At 39.1% G+C, this 20,511-nt stretch overlaps 1 protein-coding gene across 1 annotated transcript in view; it reads right to left on the bottom strand.

Annotated features, from left to right (window-relative positions):
- LAMA1 (laminin subunit alpha 1) overlaps positions 1-20,511 on the bottom strand; it is a 154,614-nt gene that overhangs the window by 8,139 nt on the left and 125,964 nt on the right. Inside the window, 13 exon segments of the mRNA XM_023534189.1 lie at positions 416-655; positions 1,728-1,839; positions 1,923-2,035; positions 3,374-3,509; positions 4,905-5,090; positions 5,824-5,975; positions 8,811-8,981; positions 9,178-9,292; positions 11,658-11,799; positions 12,280-12,424; positions 13,098-13,248; positions 18,166-18,290; positions 19,105-19,255. Of these exon segments, the coding sequence (XP_023389957.1) occupies positions 416-655; positions 1,728-1,839; positions 1,923-2,035; positions 3,374-3,509; positions 4,905-5,090; positions 5,824-5,975; positions 8,811-8,981; positions 9,178-9,292; positions 11,658-11,799; positions 12,280-12,424; positions 13,098-13,248; positions 18,166-18,290; positions 19,105-19,255 (1,939 nt within the window).

The raw sequence follows: 20,511 nt of genomic DNA, 5'->3' as shown, positions 1-20,511 counted from the left end.
GACAGGAAAGGAGAGTGTGGCTCCATCCTCATGGATGAGGGGTTCTGGTAGGCAGTATTTGGATTTTAAGTGTAGTGAGAAGTCAAAGGAAAGTTTTTAAAAGGGGAGTGGCCATGTCTTAATTTATATCTTATAAGTAATCTCTGATATGATGAAAAATCAGGTGGGGGGACAGGGTGACAGCCAGTGTCAGGCAGGCAGCTGTTAACTCCCATGAGCCTCAGTTTCTTTGTCTATAAAATGAAGATAATAATAGTACCTTCCACATAGGATAAGTATGAGGACTAAGTTGGGTACATGTGTAAAATACTGAGACAGTCTCTTAAGCCAGTGTTTGCTCCTCTTATTTTCACTGCTGATGAGGAGGTGATGATTCTACCTGTGTGCTGATGGGAATCATGAATCAAAGAGAAAGAAATGGATACTGCTGATGTCCTGGACAGGAGAGGAGACGTGCTCTAGAGGGAAAGCAAGAGGAGAACAAGGCCCCCTCCTCCATGGTGGCAGGGGAAGAGGGAGGGGCTAGCGACAAGGACGGGGGGTTGCTCTTTTTGGTGGTCACGGATGAAGGAGTGCTCTTCTCAATGAGGCCCATCAACAGCTGGGCATGAAGAGAGGCTGTGGGATGCCCAGATTTTTGAGATAAGAGGAGAAGCTATGAACAATAACAAAAAAAGTGAACATGTTAGAGAAATATTTTGGCTTCCCACGTCTGGAGGTCCCATCCGAGATTTGTGACCATGGTTTTAACATCAAACCAGGCAGGGAAAAGATACGCATTTCTGCATTCCTTCCCAGCAGCTTGGGTTCTGGCATGGGTTTAGGCCAAGTGTGGAAAAAGCGAGAGCATTAAGGAAGTTTGCAAAGAAACATGCGCAATAATGGCAACCCCTATCTGGGGAGGGGATAAATTGTGCTTTGGGGCTAGAGAAGGGGGTGAGACTTGGAAGAAAGCGTGAAGGCTTCGAGGTCTTGATGTAGGTGAGGAACTGCTGGAGAGGGAAGTAATAGAGTAGAGATGAGGACGAGGTCGGTTCATAGGATGCTTAATATTGAGAGTTTGGAGGTGAAATGGATCCTTATGAAGTAGGCAAAGATATGACTGCAGAGAGAGGGTGGCTGAGGAGAGAGGAAAAGACTTCTGACAGATTGAAGCCAGAAGACTCGAAAGGTCAGGAGTTAGGTGGCTGTGAATTCATGGAGAACGATGGTGAGTGGTAGGAAAAAGACAGTAAGCTAAGGCCTGACAGTGACGGGGTAGTGATCACAGAGGGCAGCAGCAAGAAGTGCAGGGTGTGACAGAGCCCAGAGGCGTGAACTTCAGATAAGCTGGAGATTTGGAGGAGGAGAGAGGAAGGATGTGGGGTCTGGAGGAAGCTTAGCATGCCTCAGAATTTGAGATCTATGGGATGTGAGCTGACTTTTCCTAAGAAGCATCCTTGGGGATGGGCAGGTGTGAGGGACAGGGGATGTGCAGATTGGTGTGGGTGTGGTCCCAGGAATTTTGGGGGACATAGTGAAAGAGTTTGGGTAGACAACCGCATCAGATTAGTGAATGCCGACAGTAGAATGGGATTGAAAGTCTAGATGGTAATAAATCTAGGGGACTTTGGATTCTGTAATGAGTGCTTCAGATAGATATCTCCCTGCTTTCCTACATACACACAAAGAGTCGGCAATCAGCTATCTAGAAGGGGTGAAGACAAACCACAGGAACTCCACTTAACCACGTTGCAAGCGTCTGATTTGCACGAAGTTGCGTTCCTGTCTCTTTGCCTTCTCACTGCTGCCATCTGGTTGCCAGCCAAGCACTCCCTAATAGAATGGAAGTAGTGGCTTCTGGAAAAGACCCACTGCTGAAGAACACCTCCCAATTCATCTAGCAATAGGACACTTCATAAATACTTTAAAACAATGCCTACCTCCTTCTGATAGCCAACTGATTGAAAAGCAGCACGAAATGGCTGCCTGGCGTGAGGCCAAACTGGTGAGCGTTGGGGACATACTCTGGCGCTGTATCCATGGCACACAGTTGCTGTAAGAGATGCATAGGACTCTCAGCCACGCACAGCCAGGCTCCCCACTAACACGAGCACATTTTTCCATGAAGAAAACATCTCGTATCAGAATAACAACAATCACAGATACGTTTGCGCCAGTTTAATCTTCTTTGCTTTAAATAACTTACTCGCCAGCCTTTTATCATTCCAAGAAGGCAATTAGAGCTACTGTTTTCCACCTCAATCCCACTCAAGTTCACTTAAGTTCCCAGGAATTTTCATTAGGCCTAAGTGGGAAGGGCTTGCTGCTTTCCCCCAGCTCGGAAGGGCCTGAGGATGTCAGCTGCTGCAGGAGTAGCTACGTCACATGCACTGGGACACTGGAAGTACTGACAGGTGACAGGCCTAGCAGGGCTTCCGAATTTGATGTCAAGAGGAGCCAAGAGGAGCCAGGCTGGAAGGGGCTCCCAGAAGCCTAGGGCAGACCATGAGGAGCCAGAGAAGGTGCTCGGGCACCTGCAGCATCCTCTGCACACTGACTCCAAACCAGGTGAGGCCTCAGACTCAGTTTTCTGGTTTGAGGTGGGCAGATGCTACCAGAGAACTATCCTGAACTCAGACTGGCCCTGCTTGAAAGGTACCGCTTTTCGTGTGACTGCACCATCCTCTAAGTAATTAGACTGCATGCCTTCGGCCAAGGAAATGGAGAAATCGGAAAAGGAAAAAGAAAATGAAAACGACTGCCATTAAAAATAACTGGTCAAAACTGGCTTTTCCTAGATGAATCATACCTTTTTTTTTAAAAAAAAAACAACAATGTTACTTTTTTTTTTTAAAGCAACAATGGCTCACATTAGGTACTTACTTTAATGTTTTAAGTCCCATGCGATCATGAGTCCTTACAGAACTCTGACAAAGAGCTGTATGGCAACCAAATGAAAGTATCTGAGCATCATGGCCTGCTATCTATAAATGCTGTGCCATGTCTTCTGTGAGTTTGCTCAGAGGACCATTTTGCATCCTGTCCCTGCTCTGCTTTTATCACAGGATGACCCCTGTCACTCTTCCCAGGCTCCTCTGAAAAGTGGCTTCCAGCTGATTCTGCCAGTGGAAGGCAGAGCTGGGAGACTGGAGGGCAGGTGGATGGAAGAAACTAGAGTGTCTATCCCTCCCTTCCAGCCCCAGGTGGCCTCCCTGACAGGGCCTGTCTTCTCTGTGCTTGCAGGAGATCCTCCCCGCTCAGGCTTCTTCCCTGTGCACCTTCAACCTTTCCAACGCTTTTATAATGAGGTCCCCATTTTAGTTTCCTCTGCGCTGCACTCTTTTTTTTTCCGACTGGACTTGACTGGTACGTGAAAGAAAGCCTCTCTTACTGGACTTGGTAAAGGCTGGGGCTCTGGCAGGAGCTTGCCGTCTTCTCCATGAAGAGCCAGCTTAGACCTTTCTGAAAGCAAGCAGGTGTCCAAGTCCACTTGTTCAGAGCCAACTGCACTAGTGAAATCCAAAAGTCTAGATACAAACAAAGTGTTTTCAAAATTAAGATATTACAAGCCAACAACGCATGAATGTCATTTGATTATTAAATGCTTAAAATTCATTAAAAAATCACTGATACATATTACTCATAAAGTAATGAAATTTATCATCCTTCACAGTGACTAGAAATCCATATATCCTATCTTATATATTCTCTCGTTTGATTCTTCTGCCTGCGCAACCCCTCAGCCCCCGCCACAAACCCATTCCCATGTTGTGCCCCCGGCCATTCCTAAGCATCATTCAAGAGCTGGCTCAAATGCCATTTGCCTCCTCCTGCAGCCTTGATGGGGCCGCTTCAGGGGCAGATTCTGTCTCTGGCTCTCACAGCACTGCACAGTACCTTCAATTAAACACTGATTCTTTCTTACAGGTTTCCCTTTGCCAAAAAGTCATGAACTACCCTTGTTACAAGTCCCTTTACCCTGAAACCCTTGCGGCATGTCCCCCGTCCTCACATACCCTCCTGGCAGTTTCTGAAGACATGGCTGTGAACAGCACAGAAACGTTTCTTCCCTATTAAGTTCCCAGCCTCCCAGCTTTCAGGAACATAAAGATGCTTAATCAATTAATTAATAAACAGATAATTAGGTGAATAAATATGTCCACTGTACAGATAACTAAACCTAGGGTCTGACATAACTGTGTTGAAATCCAATGCAATGTTTTATTCTTGCAAATTTCAAGGACTTCTAAGAAGTTCTTTTAAAATAGAAGGACACAGAGAGACCATGAAAGGTCCAAGCCCTTGCTCCAGGTCACGAGGCACATCCAGAGGGGGACATCGGTGCCTTGATGCTCGGTTCACACTCAATTTCCCCTATGTAGATTCCGGTCTGCCCAGCTCAAAGCATGGCTTTTGTCCCACCAGCACGCTGACCTTGGGTAGAGGGTGAGTGAGCAGGAATGAAATGCCCACGGGCACATGTTAATTCTCTTGTTCATCATGAGCTCCACACAGGAGATGGAGATTTCCAGTTCTTCATTAGATAGTAATTATTTTAGGAGAAGGCATTAATAAGATGAAGCTGAAAATAGCCCAGTTGTAAAGGCTCCTTCAAAGCAATGAGCTCAAGAAGAAAAAAAACTTGCATCACAAAATCTCTACATCTTTTTAAATTAATGCCAAAATTATAATGTCCAATGATTTTTTTTTTTTTTAACGTGTGATGAGCAGATCTATCCATCATTCTAATCCAATAAAATCCATTTGGAAGACTTTCATGATAGAGTAATGGGGTTCACTTCAAGAACTTGTAGAATTTTTAGGCAATCCCAAATGCAAAATTAGATCGCAGATTAGTGTCAGTACTCAGCATTAAAAGATCAGGAAGTGCAAAAACATACTGAGAGCACAGTTACACTTACTCCATGTTAAAGATGAGGTTTCTGATACAGCCGTGGAATGATCGTCTCATCCTGAGCATGGATGACCCTGCATCCTCTGGAACGCCCCCTATGTACAGGTTAGACACATTGATAGTCGTGCTTTCCACTGCTGGGCCCAACTTCATTTCTACAGGAGTTTTCTCATCCAATTGGACGGTGATAATTCTAAAAGGTCAGAGGAGAAAAATGAAAGAAAAAGGGAACATAACTGTCTCTTTAACTACACAATTCCGCAAGTACTTTCTGAACAATAAAATTTTAACATGACATTGTGTGTGAATAAAAAGATGAATCTTGAAAATTAAAACCTACACTTGAATATTCTCCAAAAAATAAATGGAATATTATTAAATATTGAGTTCAATTGCTTTTTGGAGAGTATTTTTCTTTGACCTCTTTACCTATAAACATACCTAGTGTGCTTTTAAAACATTTGGTCTACAGAGTTGAAGGGAAATATACAGAAATGTTGATATTATACTATTTACTATTTTACTCTTTACATTTTACTATGTAGTATATTACTATTTACTATGTTATCATTTATTATTTAGTATTGATATAATGCTATTTACTAATACTGTAATACTACTTGCCACAGAATTAATCTGATGAAAAGATAATTTATACTGGGCCCCAGAAAAGGGGAGGGTTAAGGTTGTTCGATTGTGAAAATTCTGCAAATATCTTATTACAAAGCAGATACAATTAATTCCCAAGGAGGCATTCTAGCAAGGTTCTAGAATTATTGTGAACCCATAAAAACTTCAAATGCTAATGAAAATCTGATTGCTAATGATGTCATGTTAATCATCCCAATCCTTCATATAAAGAATACTTAACGGGGTTCCCACTGGGGACCTTCGTGAGGTCACCATGCCCTATGTTACCCAATTACCTCCCGCTCCTTATCAAGGAGATAGAATGCCTTTGTCCATCGCCAAATGTGCCAGTGGGAGCACGCAAGAGAGCTCTTCTCAGGCCTGTTCCATCCCCAGAGTCAACATGCACTTCAACGTGGCCTTCAATCAGCATGATGGAAAAGAACGGCTGGGAAGATTGCATAGAGAATTCCACAGAAAAAACATTACTATGTGATTTTTAAAATTGTCATCTTATGAAGATAATGTAGGAATTTCTTAAGAATATCACCATCTAAAACAACTATTTTAAACTTTATATATTGCTTTCTAATCTCTATTTGTTTTACAGTCTGTATTAGGCTATGATCACTAACCATATCAAAGATTTCCATTTCTACACAGCCTTCATACTTATTATTTATTGCCACATTATGTATCAACAAATAGATACATTGTGTCATTAATCTATCTTTCTTCCAGTTTTATTAAGGTATAAAGTGTACCACCTAATGATTTGATATATGTATATATTGCAACATGATTACAATAAGTTTAGTTAATACCCATCACCTCACATAGTTACAAATTTTATTTCTTCTGTTAAGAACTTTAAGATCTACTGTCCTAACAACTTTCAAATATACAATACAGTATTGTTAACTATAGTTACCATACTGTACATCATATCCCCAGGACTTATTTATCTTACAACTGGAAGTTTGTACTATTTGATCTCCTTCACCTACTTCTCTCTATGCTCTTCCTTGCCCCACCTCTGGCAATCACCAATTTGATCTCTGTTTCTATGAGTATGGTTCTTTACAATACCACATATAAATGAGATCATACAATATTTGTTTTTTTCTGTCTTATTTTACTTAGCATAATGCCCTCAAGGTACATCCATGTTATTGCATAGGATTTCAATCTTTTTCATGGCTGAATAATATTCAATTATATAATTTTCTTTAACTATTCATGTATTGATGGAAACTTAGGTTGTTTCCACGTCTTGGCTATTATGAAGAATGCTGCAGTGAACATGGGGGTACAGATATGTCTTCTAGATAGTGGTTACATTTCCTTCATAGGTATATCCAGAAATAGAATTGCTGGATTGTACAAAAGTTCTATTTATTTTTAATTTTTTGAGAAACCTCCATACTGTTTTCCTTAGAGACTATACCAATTTACATCCCCATCAAGAGTTCAGGATTCCCTTTCCTCCACAGTCTTGCCAATACTTTTTATTTCTTGTCTTTTGGATGATGGCCATTCTAACAGGTGATAGCTCATCGTAGGATCTATTCCTTTATTTTTAAAAATTTAGGTAGTTTATAATTTTTTATGACCATACATAATGAACATTTAATATTTTTTGCCTTTGAAACTGTCTCTAATAGTTGTAAAAGTGGAATTAAAGAATTAAAAGGGTTTGAAAATGTTTAAAACTCTTAAAACTTTTCGGACTGTACTTAAAAGAGGTCCACTAGCAGAACCGAATGTGAGCGTTTCACAACATTCTTGCTAGCATTGGGTCACAGCATCCTTTTTTGCTGACTTGGTAGCAGACTTTGATTTGCAAGTAGTCTTATTAAGATTGGTGGAGGAAAACAGTTGATGAGTCCTCGAAAAGTTAAACATAAAATATCATATGACCCAGCAATTTGACTCCTAGGTATCTACTCAAAAGCGATGAAAACAAGTACTCAAAAAATATTTGTGTGTGAATATTCATAATAGCCAAAAAGTAGCAACAACCCCAAATGTTCATCAATAAACGAATATAAACAAATTACGCTGTGTACGTGCAGTGGAATATTATTTAGCCATAAACAGAAGTACTGATACTTGCTACAATGTGGATGAACCTTGAGGAGATTTAAATTAAAGACTAAAGGTCACATAGTGTGTGAGTTCATTTATGTGAAATATACAGACTAGATAAATTCATTCTTAGATACAGAAAAGAAGACCGGTGGATCTCAGGGGCAGGGAGAGGGGGAATGGAGGGTGGCTGCTTAATGCTTTGGGTGCTGAAAATGTTTTGGAACTAGATAGAGAAGGTGGCCTCACAACATTGTTGAGGTGAAATTTACATAACAATTGTGAGGCCACCTTCTCTATCTAGTTCCACTGAATTGTTATGTAAATTTCACCTCAACTGAAAGGAAGAAAAATACTGGTGAAACCCATATACCAATCTGTCATTGTTAGCCCTTCACCAAGTGGCTAATGAAATATTTGGGGTCTACAGACTGGTATTTCAGTCCAAGCTTTGACATGTAACAGCTGTGTGACTTTGGGCAGGTTAATCAGGCTCTCTGAACACACTTTTTCCTCGGCAAAATGTAGGAAACAGCATTTACCCTGCAGAGTGGTTGTGATAATTACACAGCAATGTCTGTGAAGTATCTTGGTCTCTATTTCTTTAAAACAACAGATTAACATTCTGTGAAGTTTCTTCAGATTGCATGATATATGCAAGTTTGGGCAGAGTAAAGGCTAAATATCACCTATCCTATTGAAATGGAATGTAAATATGGAAAACCATCACCTTTTTTTCTCCTACTGTTGGATGACTTTGCTTATCAAAGACTATATTTCTCTTTCTGCTCCTTCAATCTTATAATAATAGGTAAAGAATATCTCGCTTCATGGAGCAGTATACTAAAAAACTCTACAGAAATTGAGGACTTGCTGTTTGAGCCTTAGGAATGAAGAGTAACAACCATGAGGTGTGGGAGAAAATTTGGTAGATGCTATCTGAATGAGTTTAAGAAGAATTAGAGGTAGACAGCAAGTATTTTTCTTCTCAGTAGCCAGAAAAGGAACATGGATTATGTAACACAAAGGAATCGCTGATTCATAAGTGAAAGACATTCAGCAATAGTCACATTTACGTATTAAAGATGCATGCCCATAAACGAGAAATGTTTATGACTAAGTCATTTTCCACTCGGTTTTTCCCAAAGTCATTTCCTTCCTGAGCTCGTGGCTCGATAGCATTTGAGCTACTCACCCCATGGGCCTGTCGATGACCTTCCTTCTCCCCATGCTTGCTCAGGGCAGCCAGGATGATGCCACTACTGTTCGTGGTGGCAAACGTTGCCAAAAATTCTGATTCTGGTGACAAAGACCTGGGTGGCAATTCAATGTAGCCGCCTTTCAAGAAGCTAACACTTCGGATAGGCTGGTCACAAAGGAAAGGAAAAAGCAGCATCAGGTCCACCTGCATGCTGAATCTCCCATGGCAGAGGTTACTGCCCACTTTCCCCATCATCTCTTTCCTATTCACCCCAATGGTTCAGATGTTATTACTCTATTATGTTGATAAATCAGTGGACATTTATAGAAACTCATCCTAATATGAATAAAATGCTTCCCACCTCCAGTATACAGCCTTTTCTCACTCCATAGGAATTTCTGAGTAAATCAAAGGTTGATCTGGATATTTCCAGGTTTTTGATACAGCCCACATAGCTTTTGCTGGTGACACCTTTCCTGTAAGGAAGAACATGAAAACAACAAGAATTACAATTCCATTTTTGAAAGAAGGAATAAAAATGGTCCTGCGAATAAGGAAGACCTGTTTCCATGTGTCATTCTGCAGATATGTCTAGGCCTCTCTCTAAGAAGGATATTGATGGTGAGAACTTGAGGTCAAACAAATCCTCTCCTGGACTAAAGAAAGGGATCGGATTTAGTGCATTTGACTATTTAGATGGTTATCTGGATAAAAATGTTTAATATTTTAAAGAAAACTATTATAGTCATTACAATTTAAATATAGTCACTAAAACACATGCCATTTACAAGAAAGATTGTGAACTGTCATAAGGAAATTATAGAATAGAGATAACAATTCTGTCCCCATGCAGAGTAGAACATTTGCCTCCATGAGGGCAAGTGTAAGCAACGTGATTTCCTAGGATCACATGGCTGGAGAAGTCATTGGCTATTGTCCATACTGCATATTCCTGAACTTTTTGTCCTGAAGGAAATCATTGCGTTGGGTGAAATCTGGGATTATTCAAAGTTCTATTTCTTAGTCTCCAAGTCAATACCATATTTTTCTTAATAGAAATTGCCACACTGCTGTAATGAGTGGGGTGAGGCTGCAACGTGGTCATACTCTCATTTCCAAACATAAGGTGACATCTCCAAGTTATACTCTTAAGCATCAGCTAGTCACAGGTGAACGCTGCAGTAACATGGTTTCCTGCCTGCTAAAGTCACATTTCATTTTTTTTTTTCTATATTGAGTAATGAACTGTGGACCATTAAACTACATGCTTTAGGGCAAATATCAGCCTTTCTGGATTTGTTTCTTCCATTGTAGATGAGGATGCTGGCCTTGATGATACCCAAGTCCCTTCCAGCATGAATCTATGTTGGGATGTCTTCCTAGAAAGGGAGCTCTGTCCTGTTCTCCAATGTCTACACCGTGTGCTATTTAACTATGACACAGAGTGTTGCTTCAGGAATGTGCCCAGCCCAGCACACCATGTGAGGAGGTGATATCCAGAATCAGGGATTAGGAGACAGGCTTCCAGTCCTGGCTCTATCTTGGAAGAAGGGTAAGGCCTGGGGCACATAAGTTTAAGTGTATTCATGTTCAAGACCAGGGCTGGGGGTGAGGGGTGACTGATGTTGTAAACCAGGTTTCTTGGAACTTTCTGATATTTCTGGTAAAGAGAAGAGGGGTCATGGGAAAGTGGATTCTGGACTTCTTAACCCATAGCCACTGGAGTGGCTGCACGTCTGTGCCATATATTAGGATTCCGTATAAGTCAGCCTAAAGGCGGGGTAATGCCACAAACATACAATTGACGACTACTGGGCAGGGTGACTCAGTTTGGACATTTGACGATCTCACTCCTTGGAAGCTATTTTGCCTCAAGTGCTGGCTTTTGGTTATAACCTTAAAAAGAAGTTAGTGCTTAATTTTTTCCAATCCCAAATTATCAAACTGAAGATAATGAACCACAGAAAGTTTGGGTAAATTTACTAAAGTCACAAAGCTAAAGATGAATCAGTGTTACAAAAGGATTTCAATGCCTTTCTTCTCTGCCATCTTTCATCCAACCCCCGCCCCCATGCTAGACTTTCGCATACATTATTCGTGCTAATCACATAAAGGGGAATGCAGATAAGTCTGCAGAAAACATGTTTTCTTTTTCGTTTTTCTTTATTTTGCCTAGAAAGAGATTCTACTATTTTAAAATGTCTAGAGAAGATAATTAGTTGTGACAGAAAGTGAAGCCTCCAAATACGACACAGTAACAATTTCTAGGTGTTCTAAAGGAAACAAATATAAAAATCATTAACTTTACGACAGAAGCCTTTCTTCACTTCCCAAATAGTACGCCTTTGCATCAAAGTAGATGTTATGGGTTAAATTGTGTCCTCCCCCCACAGACGTTGAAGTCCTAGCTCTTAGTATCTGTAAACATGGCCTTATTTGGAAATATAGTCTTTATTGATATAATTAAGTGAGATCATTAGGGTAGATCCTAATCCAGTAGAACTAGCATCCTTATAAAAAGGAAATTTTGGACACGGAGAGACACACAGAGGGAAGATGGTGTGTGGACACAGAGAGAATGCCACCTACATGCTGAGGAAAGCCTAAAGTTACCAGAAGCTGAGAGGTATGGGACAGGTATACAGAGGTATTCTTTCTCTCCGCCCTCAGGAGGAAGCAACTGTACTGACACCTTGATTTTAAACTTTTAGCCTGTAGACTAGTGAAAGGACACATTTCTGCTATTTAAGTCACCCAGTTTGTGGTACCTTTTTACAGAAGCCCTAGGAAACTAATACAGTTGGTAATTAGGGACATGAAAATTCTGCACTGATATCATACCTTACAACTCTTGACCTAGGTAATCCACCCACATAAATTGGATCCTTATCAAGACGATTGAGGTCAGAAGATGCTCCTGGGGTTTCACCTTGTTTGGTTTCCTTATAACTGGTGTTATATGCATCAATAACTGCTAGGAGTCCTAAAGGAAATCAAAAAGAATAGGTGCGAAAATGAAAACACTTCTTACATTAAAGTGAAACACAATCTTCTGCTAACAAAGTTCGTTTACAGACACATGTTCTTTTATATTGTGCAAGTCTGACCAGTGCATGTTCTTGACTCTGAACTGAAAATCCTCTGTAAAAAGTCGTAAATCCAGGATATACATTGCTAAATGATGGCAGTATGTGTGTGGAAGAAAACAGAATCGATTTGATTCTTGATTCCGATCTAGCATTTAATGTTAAATATTGCATTTGGAAAGCATGGACACATAGAATTATAATATTCCTCTAGTAAAATGTGAAACCTAGCATTTATTCCAAAGAAAATAATGGCTTTTTATTAGAATATAATTCAAGAATACCCAGAAAGCTAAAGTGAGTAAAGACAACTGGTTTTGGAAATATTTCTATTCCCATGAGGGCCGGCATCCCAATTCATCCAGCTGTGCACTTACCTTGCTTCCGGTTTCGCTGGAAAACAATTTTGTACCAGGTTCCATTGTTATAGCGTTGGTCTGTAACAAGAGCGAGAGGCCCTGAGCCCAGGTCAATTGTAACTTTAACTCTGCCGTGAACCAACTCGATGGATAAAAAGTCTTTCTATAGAGAAGAGAAAGCAGTTAACCATGGCTATATCATTATCACAAGATTTCCTTTCTTTTCAAATCAGGGATGGCAGAACCCTTCTAAAGTCAAACTGAGAAAGCTGGACCAAGTCCAACAACCAGAGGTCTCTACTGTGAAACTAAGGGTCCACAGAAGCTTTCTAGAATACTATACAGATATGAGATAAACTCATTGTTATCAAAATCTACAACTGAGTATGAGAAATGGGATGTCTTTGTATCTTTTTCATTGAGATTGACAAATGGACCAGTTCTAAAAGTAAAACTAGATGATTGAGAGAAATCACTAGTACACGAGATAAAAAAAAGTGGGAACATGAAATTCTTATAGATGGATTTCAAATAAGGCCACAGTGGTCAGAGTGAACATAGAACAAGACATATTATTTAAGCCCAAAATTTAATAACAAATGTTGGCTGGATATCTATAATGATGGGAAAGCTATTTTCTACTTGGGGCTCTTCTAAAGGTTCTTCAATGAAATTGTATTAATATAATAAGGAAATTATTTAAAATGAAGAAATAGTATGGCATATATATATATATATGTATAAATGCTCATAAAATAGCCATTAAACATAAATATCCTCATACCAGTCTAATTGTATATACACAGAAGGGCCCAGTGTCCCATAAAGATTCTTACAGTGCCATTTGAAGCAAGATAGAGAAGAAGCCCATTAGGTGAAAAGCTACTAAAAAGGATAATTATGTGCGTCACAGTAGCCCGGAGTGTCTTCTCCACAACAGAGTATCCACTCCCATCAAAATGGAAGGAAGAATCTTCATTCTGGGAGCTGCAAAGTAGAACAGATAAAATATAATCCATTCTCAGGAAGGTAATTAAAGAGAACAAATGACACATTTACTGAGTTGTCCCTCACAAAAATCATGTAAGAGCTATTATTTCCATTATTTGACAACAAGTATAAATCATATCTTAAAATATTCTTGTCATGAGATTATGTGAGACAAATGCCCATTTGCTTTATAAAGTAAAGAAGGTTAATGTAGGCAGTATTTACAGTAGCAAAAAAAATTTCTCTAAAGGATGGATAAGTGCTATGAATATTTATACTTATCAACTAGATTTTTGTTTAATTTCCTTTAATGTAACTGTTCTTTCTTAATTCCAGTGCTTTAGGGAGAATTTTTATATTGGCATTTATCACCCATTTATGTTGGTTATAACTAATATATCAGCTAAATTGAAATTACGATGGAAAATACATACATACCATTGAACCAAAAGGACCACTAAAAAACAAAAAAAATAAAACAAAAATGACAAAACTTGAAAACTCTGCAGGATGAGCATACAATAGAGTTATGCAATATGGACCACAGTGCTTCTCACGTCAGAGTTTTTACTGGTCTTCCCTATGCCTTCCCTATGACTCAATGCACCATTAAATTACAAAGTAAGTTCATCTGGAACATATTATTAATATATTTAAAAAATTCTTTTCTGGAATCTCATAGGGCTTGAAAATGAAACTTGGATTAAGATGTCTTTGGGTATGAATTTGAATTTTTCCCAGTTGAACATGTAGTAAGTCAACTCAGTGCCACATCTGCAAGCAGGACCAAACAGTGAAAGTGTTTCCATTAACAAAACAAAGCAAAAGAAAATGAAACGAAAAATAGCAGTGCTTTGTGAAACCTGAGGTTTCATTCATAGCTTCCTGCAGCTCAGCTTTTTCTAAAAATGTCTGTCTTGCTATCTCTTAACTTAAAGAAAATACACTCTGCATAAACTCTTAAACTATGGCTTAATTCTCAATTATTTAATTCTTAAACCTGTGGTTTCCAGAAGCATGTTCCATTGCTCTACTTCTTGGCTGACCACAGCTTCATGTGGCTAAGGATACAGACTCTAGAAACATACTGCTGGGGTTCAAATTCCAATTCTCCAACTTACTAGATGTGTGAACTTGGAAAAGTTACTTAACCTCTCTGTGTTTCATTCCCTTCCTTCAAAAAAATTGAGATATTAGAACATCTCTGAGAGAGCTATACATGATTTAATTCATGTACACGATGCCTGGCACATAGTAAATGTTCACTCCATTTTAGCTTTGATTATTCTGCTGCATTCAGAGGTCCTAGATGAGTCCTCATTTTGCCTTTTAAAAGCTGAGACTCAACGATTAAGTACCTTGCCCAGAGACACTCTCAAGAAAATGGTGAAGCCAGGTTTCAAACAAATCTCCAGAAATCTGTCTTGCCTTACTGTTCACTCTCTGTCCCCTAGCCTGCTCCCCGTTCCCTGAGCTCATGAGTTCTCTGTTCTCAGGGATGTGGGATCCTTGCTTCTGGCTTCTCTCAAGTGAGGCAGTCATAAGGATAGATGAATTCAAATAAAATGATAACTGAGCGCAATTCGACTCAGGTCAATGACATATTTCTGGGTCTCGTTCTTCCATGGCTTCCATTTTATGACCACAAGGCCCATGTACACCTCTAGTCAGCCAAGAGTCTGTCATCCAGTGGGCCAGAGGAAGGCAGCTCTAGGCCTGGCCTAGGTAAGAGGCCAGGACAATTGAAAGCAGGGTCCACTATAGCCCTTCATGGATAGTTCTATTCTAAAACCTAGCAGTTACAGGTAGGAGTCCTGCAATCAGGGGGAGATGCCTTCCCTTCCCAGATCTCAGCCCTATGAGACTGGAAGAATTACTAGACCTCTCTGATCCCCATTCTCACTCATGAGACAGGGATAATGCATAACGTACTGCCCATATGCATGTGTGCTGCTGTTATGTGAGTGAAATAATGCCTGGGCCCCAGGCTTAGGATGCTGCTTTGCCTACTGCTGCCCCACTTACCACAGCACTGAACACTTTTTAATGTTTCCATATAGGTATTTTTCCCTAGACCATGAGACGGTGGAGGATATAAACTCCTGTGACTAACGTTGAAATCACTAGTACCTAGGAGAGGGCTCAGAACACAGACGCCTGACCTGTCCCAAAGGTCAGCCACATAGCCAGTACTCTATTGTAATAGCCACTTGTAACTAATTCCAGAATAAGTGTCTGTTAATAAAAGGGTTTTTTTCCTATATTTGGAGGGGAACTGTTAGAATTGAAAAGATTGTTCATAATTAGAAACATATACTGACACCATGTAAAGCAGTGTAAATATATTCAAAGAGGAATAAAAAAAAACCAAATTTGTGTCAGTTTACTTAGTAATGTAAATCAGAGTTAAAGGTAAATACTCATATTGATAAAACATTTTTTAAAATGTCAATGGACCACACTAATGATTTAATGATAACAAATTACACACAAGGATAAAGGCATAATGAATTCTATGTCAGTCTGCTAAAACAGATTCAGTAACTGGAATTAGTATATTGACCCTTGGAGCTAAAATTTTTGCTTAATCAGTAGAATGGTTACCTAAAATGAAGATAGTTAAATCAATTTGTAAACTTAGACTTAAAATGCCAGTTTGTGTCTATATGAGCACTTGCTGAACTATGTTCTATGGAACATAAGTAACTCTAGAATGCTCCTTTTTAGAAAGAGTTTGAGGTCAAATGAGTTGGGAAATTCTGCAACTCTAGCATTTTCTAGGACAGGGTTACTGTGCACATATTAGCACATCAGAGGCTCTGATAGCCTCATTCTAAAGAATTGTGCTTAATTTTTTAGCTTAGTGTTTCCCAAACATTTACGATCAAGACAAACTCTCTACTGCCACTTTTTTTTTTAAAGGAATATCTAATAATATCCTAACAAATTAGTACTCTGTTAAAAACATATTTTTGAAAATGTTGGTCATATAATTCAAAAATAGCCAGATGATTTGTTCAGTACCCAGAAAAATACGTTTCATCAAACCTCAATTTTGATCTAATAAGTCAATTTGGCCTTAAAGCTCAGCTAGGTAGCCAGCCCTCTACTAAAAAAGCCAACTCCAGAACTAACATCAGGAGGATGGCAGAACCGGCGAATCCTTCCTCTCAGTAGCAACCTTCCTCTGTCAGTCAATGGTCCAGAGTGTGTGGAAATCTGGTGGCATGGCAGTTCTCAAGAACAAAATCTGTGGCCACACAGAAAACTGACTTCCTCATTCCAAAAAAGAGAAGAGCCAGCAATCATCAAATTCATTCACTGTTGCAGTTTGAGGTCAGCGGTTTTAAAATAACCCTGAAAATGATCGATGAAAATCAGGATATTGTAACAGCTGAAGTAGGGGGAGAGTTTCCATATTAGAAATATTCAATTTCTGTTAAGATTTTTCCTTTCTACAAGTAAGGTTACTGATCTAGGGTCAGTGTAGGGCACAGAGTCCAGGGGTTGGGGCATTTTCATGTTAGAATTACTAAGTCGCTAGAGGACTTTCTTCCACGCTACAGAAACAGCATGAGGACAAAGTGCTGGATGAGAGAGCCTCAAAGTGTGTGCTCATTCTCCCGAAGTTCTAGGGCAAGTGTCATTAACTCACAAGGTAATACCACTTTGACCATATTTGCCAATTATAAAACCTTGTTTTTTCACATGTTTATTGTCAAGAAAACAATCCTGGGGCATTTACCTAGAAAGTAATGGACTATTATTGCAGGAAGGTCAGAGATGAACACTGATGAACATTCAAATTTATAAAGTATTTTCACACATATCACGTGATGTATTCATCGCCATAATTTTGGGAGGTAGGTAAGACAAGTATGATTATTGTTTTCCTTTTCTGGAAGAAGAAATCAGACCTCTCTCTGTGAGGTGAAGTGACTTACTACCCCAAGTCACTGAAAGAGATTTGGTAGTAGACCTGGGACAGGAATCTGAGCAATTTAGATGCCAAATCCAATAATTTTTTAGTGATAAGGCTCCAAAAACTATGCTTCTGGCTACAACTTTTTGAGCAAGCTAAGGAAAGGGAAAATAGAGAATCAAAGTCTTCAACTATAAAACCCCAAGCTAGGAGCCATATGAGAAAGCAGTTCTAACAATGACAAAATGAAAACTCGCCCACAAGTTTCTAAACATAATGCGAGTTGCTTCTTGTCACAGCTCACTGTTAATTACAGATATCTCTCTGAACAGAGCAGCCCATTTGATGGGAGAGATTACATCAGATGTTACATTTCTCTAACGCAAAAGCAATTTATTGTCTTGAATGCTGAAGTGCTGGAAAACAGGTCTTGTATACTTACAGGGATGCAGTTATTTTATTAGAAAATAATAAAGTGGGTGTTGAGCTTGGTGAGACTAAGTTATTAAATGCCTTCTATCATATTGATATATGCAAAAAGATGTTAGGTAGTTGTTCTCTATTTCAAATGCATTTTATTTCTAAAATTATAGAATTTAGGAATAAAAAAGTACTTATCTATAAAAATTGACATCACAAACAAAAATTCTCATGCTTGGAGGTATTTTCAAAATAAAAATGTACAGTGATTTACCCAAGACTTAATTGTGGCTCTTTGAGACAGAAGGTTGTTTGAGCAGATGTCTGATGCTTCTCAATTTTATAATCTATGATCGAAGCACACAGTATAAGACATAGCAATATGAGCACTTCTTTTAAAGGGTTAAAGATATAACCAGGTTTCTATTAGTAAATGGTGCACATCATATCCTTTGCAATGATAAGACTGACATCACAAACTTATCCATCCTTGATGTGTATGTAAATTCTTTAAGCACTTCTCAGATGTTATTAGAATAACATACAATGTTTTAAATCATGGGGCATATTACCTTCCAAAGCAGCCATGGCACTCTCCTTCTCTTTCAATATAGTTCCATAGACCAATCGACTGTCCATTCAAGAAGGCCTCCCCCATGCAGCCTTTGAAATGAGTGACCTTCACAGCAGGAGACTTCTAATGTAAACAAACAAACATAACCCGCATGAATTTGATGAAAGGAATAAATTCTCTAAGTGCATGAAACTCTTCCCTAAAACCTCAAATCTAACAGAACCAAATTGTGAGAAAACAAATTCCAAAAAAATGGCCAGATGTAATCACTAGATTTCTTTTCGATTACAAAGTTGAATCCTACAATGGGTGACAACTGGACAGGATCTTAAAGGTCATCTTAGTTACTAGGGTTGCTGGAGAAAAGCCTCTTTTTCAGATGAGAAACAGAGAGGCCCAGAAAATGTGGTCAGTGTTAAGGACTGGGCTGGCACTGAGACCCTCGCTCTCACGTGAGAACACTGAACCAAGTCCATGTGACTCAATGTTATTCAGTGATAAGATAACTGATATGATAAAATAAATATGATGGGCTCTTTCACTAAACACTAATTAGTTATTAGTCTACGACTAGAGTTAAAATAGGGATAAAGGGAATTTACAGAAATTAATGTGGAATATTGAATTTCCTGTTTCATCATTGAAAGAGAAACCCAAAGAGTAAAATGAACCATTGACTTCTTTTCCATTTACACTATTTATTAAGTATGAAGCTTTACTCTACAAAACCAACCTCTCTGCAGATAAACTGTCATCAAGCAAAACAACAGAAGCAAAAAAAATCTTCATCTGTCTAGGATATACTTAACAATTTAATCATATTAATTTTTAAATTAAAGTATATTTGACATATAACATTATGTAAATTTATGTATTAAGTTTATATATAAGTAAAATCAGCCAATAAGTCCTGTTCAGATGAATGTTCAAATGTTACCTTGATCTGTCCTCCAAGCCCTCCAACAAACATTAGTGTAGAGTTGTTTATATCCAGCACATTTGCTGTTCCTGGGGATTTACTTGTTTTTTGTGGTGGCTTTTGAGTTGTACTCATTTCCTTTACAGTCAATGAACCAATGTTTCCAAATCTAGGGGTCACGAAAAATTGCAGAAAGAACACTTTCAGAATCGCAAGTCAGTGAACACACACACTCCTGGTGCATACACAGCCTCCATCTGCTTCTCCCCGTGTCCTCTGCAACAGCCTCCAGCTGGTCTCCCTGCTTCTAGTCCTGTCCACCAAACCCTGAGTTTACTCTCCAAAATCCTATAGAGTGTTCTAAAACATCCATTTCATCATGCAAAACAGTTATGGATCATGAGTTAAACTATATTTGAAATGGTCTACTGTTTTCGATATCACCCTATTTTTATAGAAAAGAAAGCAAAAGACAAAAATTCCCCCAAACACACCATCAACAACAAACCATAATATTATGAAAAAGTAGGGAAAAAGAAGACATATCTAAAACTGCTTAAGACTAGTTACCTCTAGAGAGGGGCTTTAAAAGGAATGATTTTGCTTTGGGTCTGAATTTTAAGAAAACACATTCCCTACTTGTATCCTTGTCTTCTGTCCTCTTCTCCTTGCATTCCACTGTCAGCCACACGGAATTTCTACCAAGCTGCATTTATTCCCATTTAGTGGGCTGAAACATTTTACTGAGCTTAGACCTAACATTCTAGAAGTAACATCAGCTTTTAACTTTTTTCTTCTTTTATTGTTGGTTTTGAGAACAAAGTTTATTTCTTCTGTAATAAGAAAAAAAAATACCCTTATTTCTACAGTCAATCTAAACCAAGCCTTTTCTCACTATAATCTGACTTCCCAGAAGTTTCAAAGATTACTATATGATGTTACAAACGTGTAATTATTTATAAGATACAGTTAAAAAAAGAGAGATGTTTGGAGAGAACTTTCTCTACTACCTGGTCACGTAGATACTGTGCCATTTGTTGTCATCAATTGGAAAGTCTGGAAATTCCAAACGTGCTGACCCGGAGCCCACATCCCAGAGCAAGACCACTTTCCCTCGCCGCATCTCCACTGCCAGGAAATCAGACTGGGGTGCAGGGGCGTGGGTTGGCGTGGATTTACATGCCAGACTGCCTGCATGACTACTAAAACACTTTTAAAAATCCTACAGCATTTTTTCTATTCTTAAAAAAGCAAAAACCCCCCAAAACTATCCTTTTTCATCTTTCAACGCTCCCCTCCCTAGAGCTGGAGCATGACTCAGAGTACTGGGGACAATGGCCGCCCTTGGCCATTAATGCCCCACCGCCTTTGCCCTGCATGACTCTCCACAATGCCTCCTGTAACGTTCCCCAAGAAAATACGCTG

This window comes from Pteropus vampyrus, unplaced genomic scaffold (assembly GCF_000151845.1).
Source record: "Pteropus vampyrus isolate Shadow unplaced genomic scaffold, Pvam_2.0 Scaffold122, whole genome shotgun sequence".
Lineage (NCBI taxonomy): Eukaryota > Metazoa > Chordata > Mammalia > Chiroptera > Pteropodidae > Pteropus > Pteropus vampyrus.
Note: the sequence above shows the minus strand (reverse complement) of the source record. Positions and strands in the feature narration are given on the sequence as shown.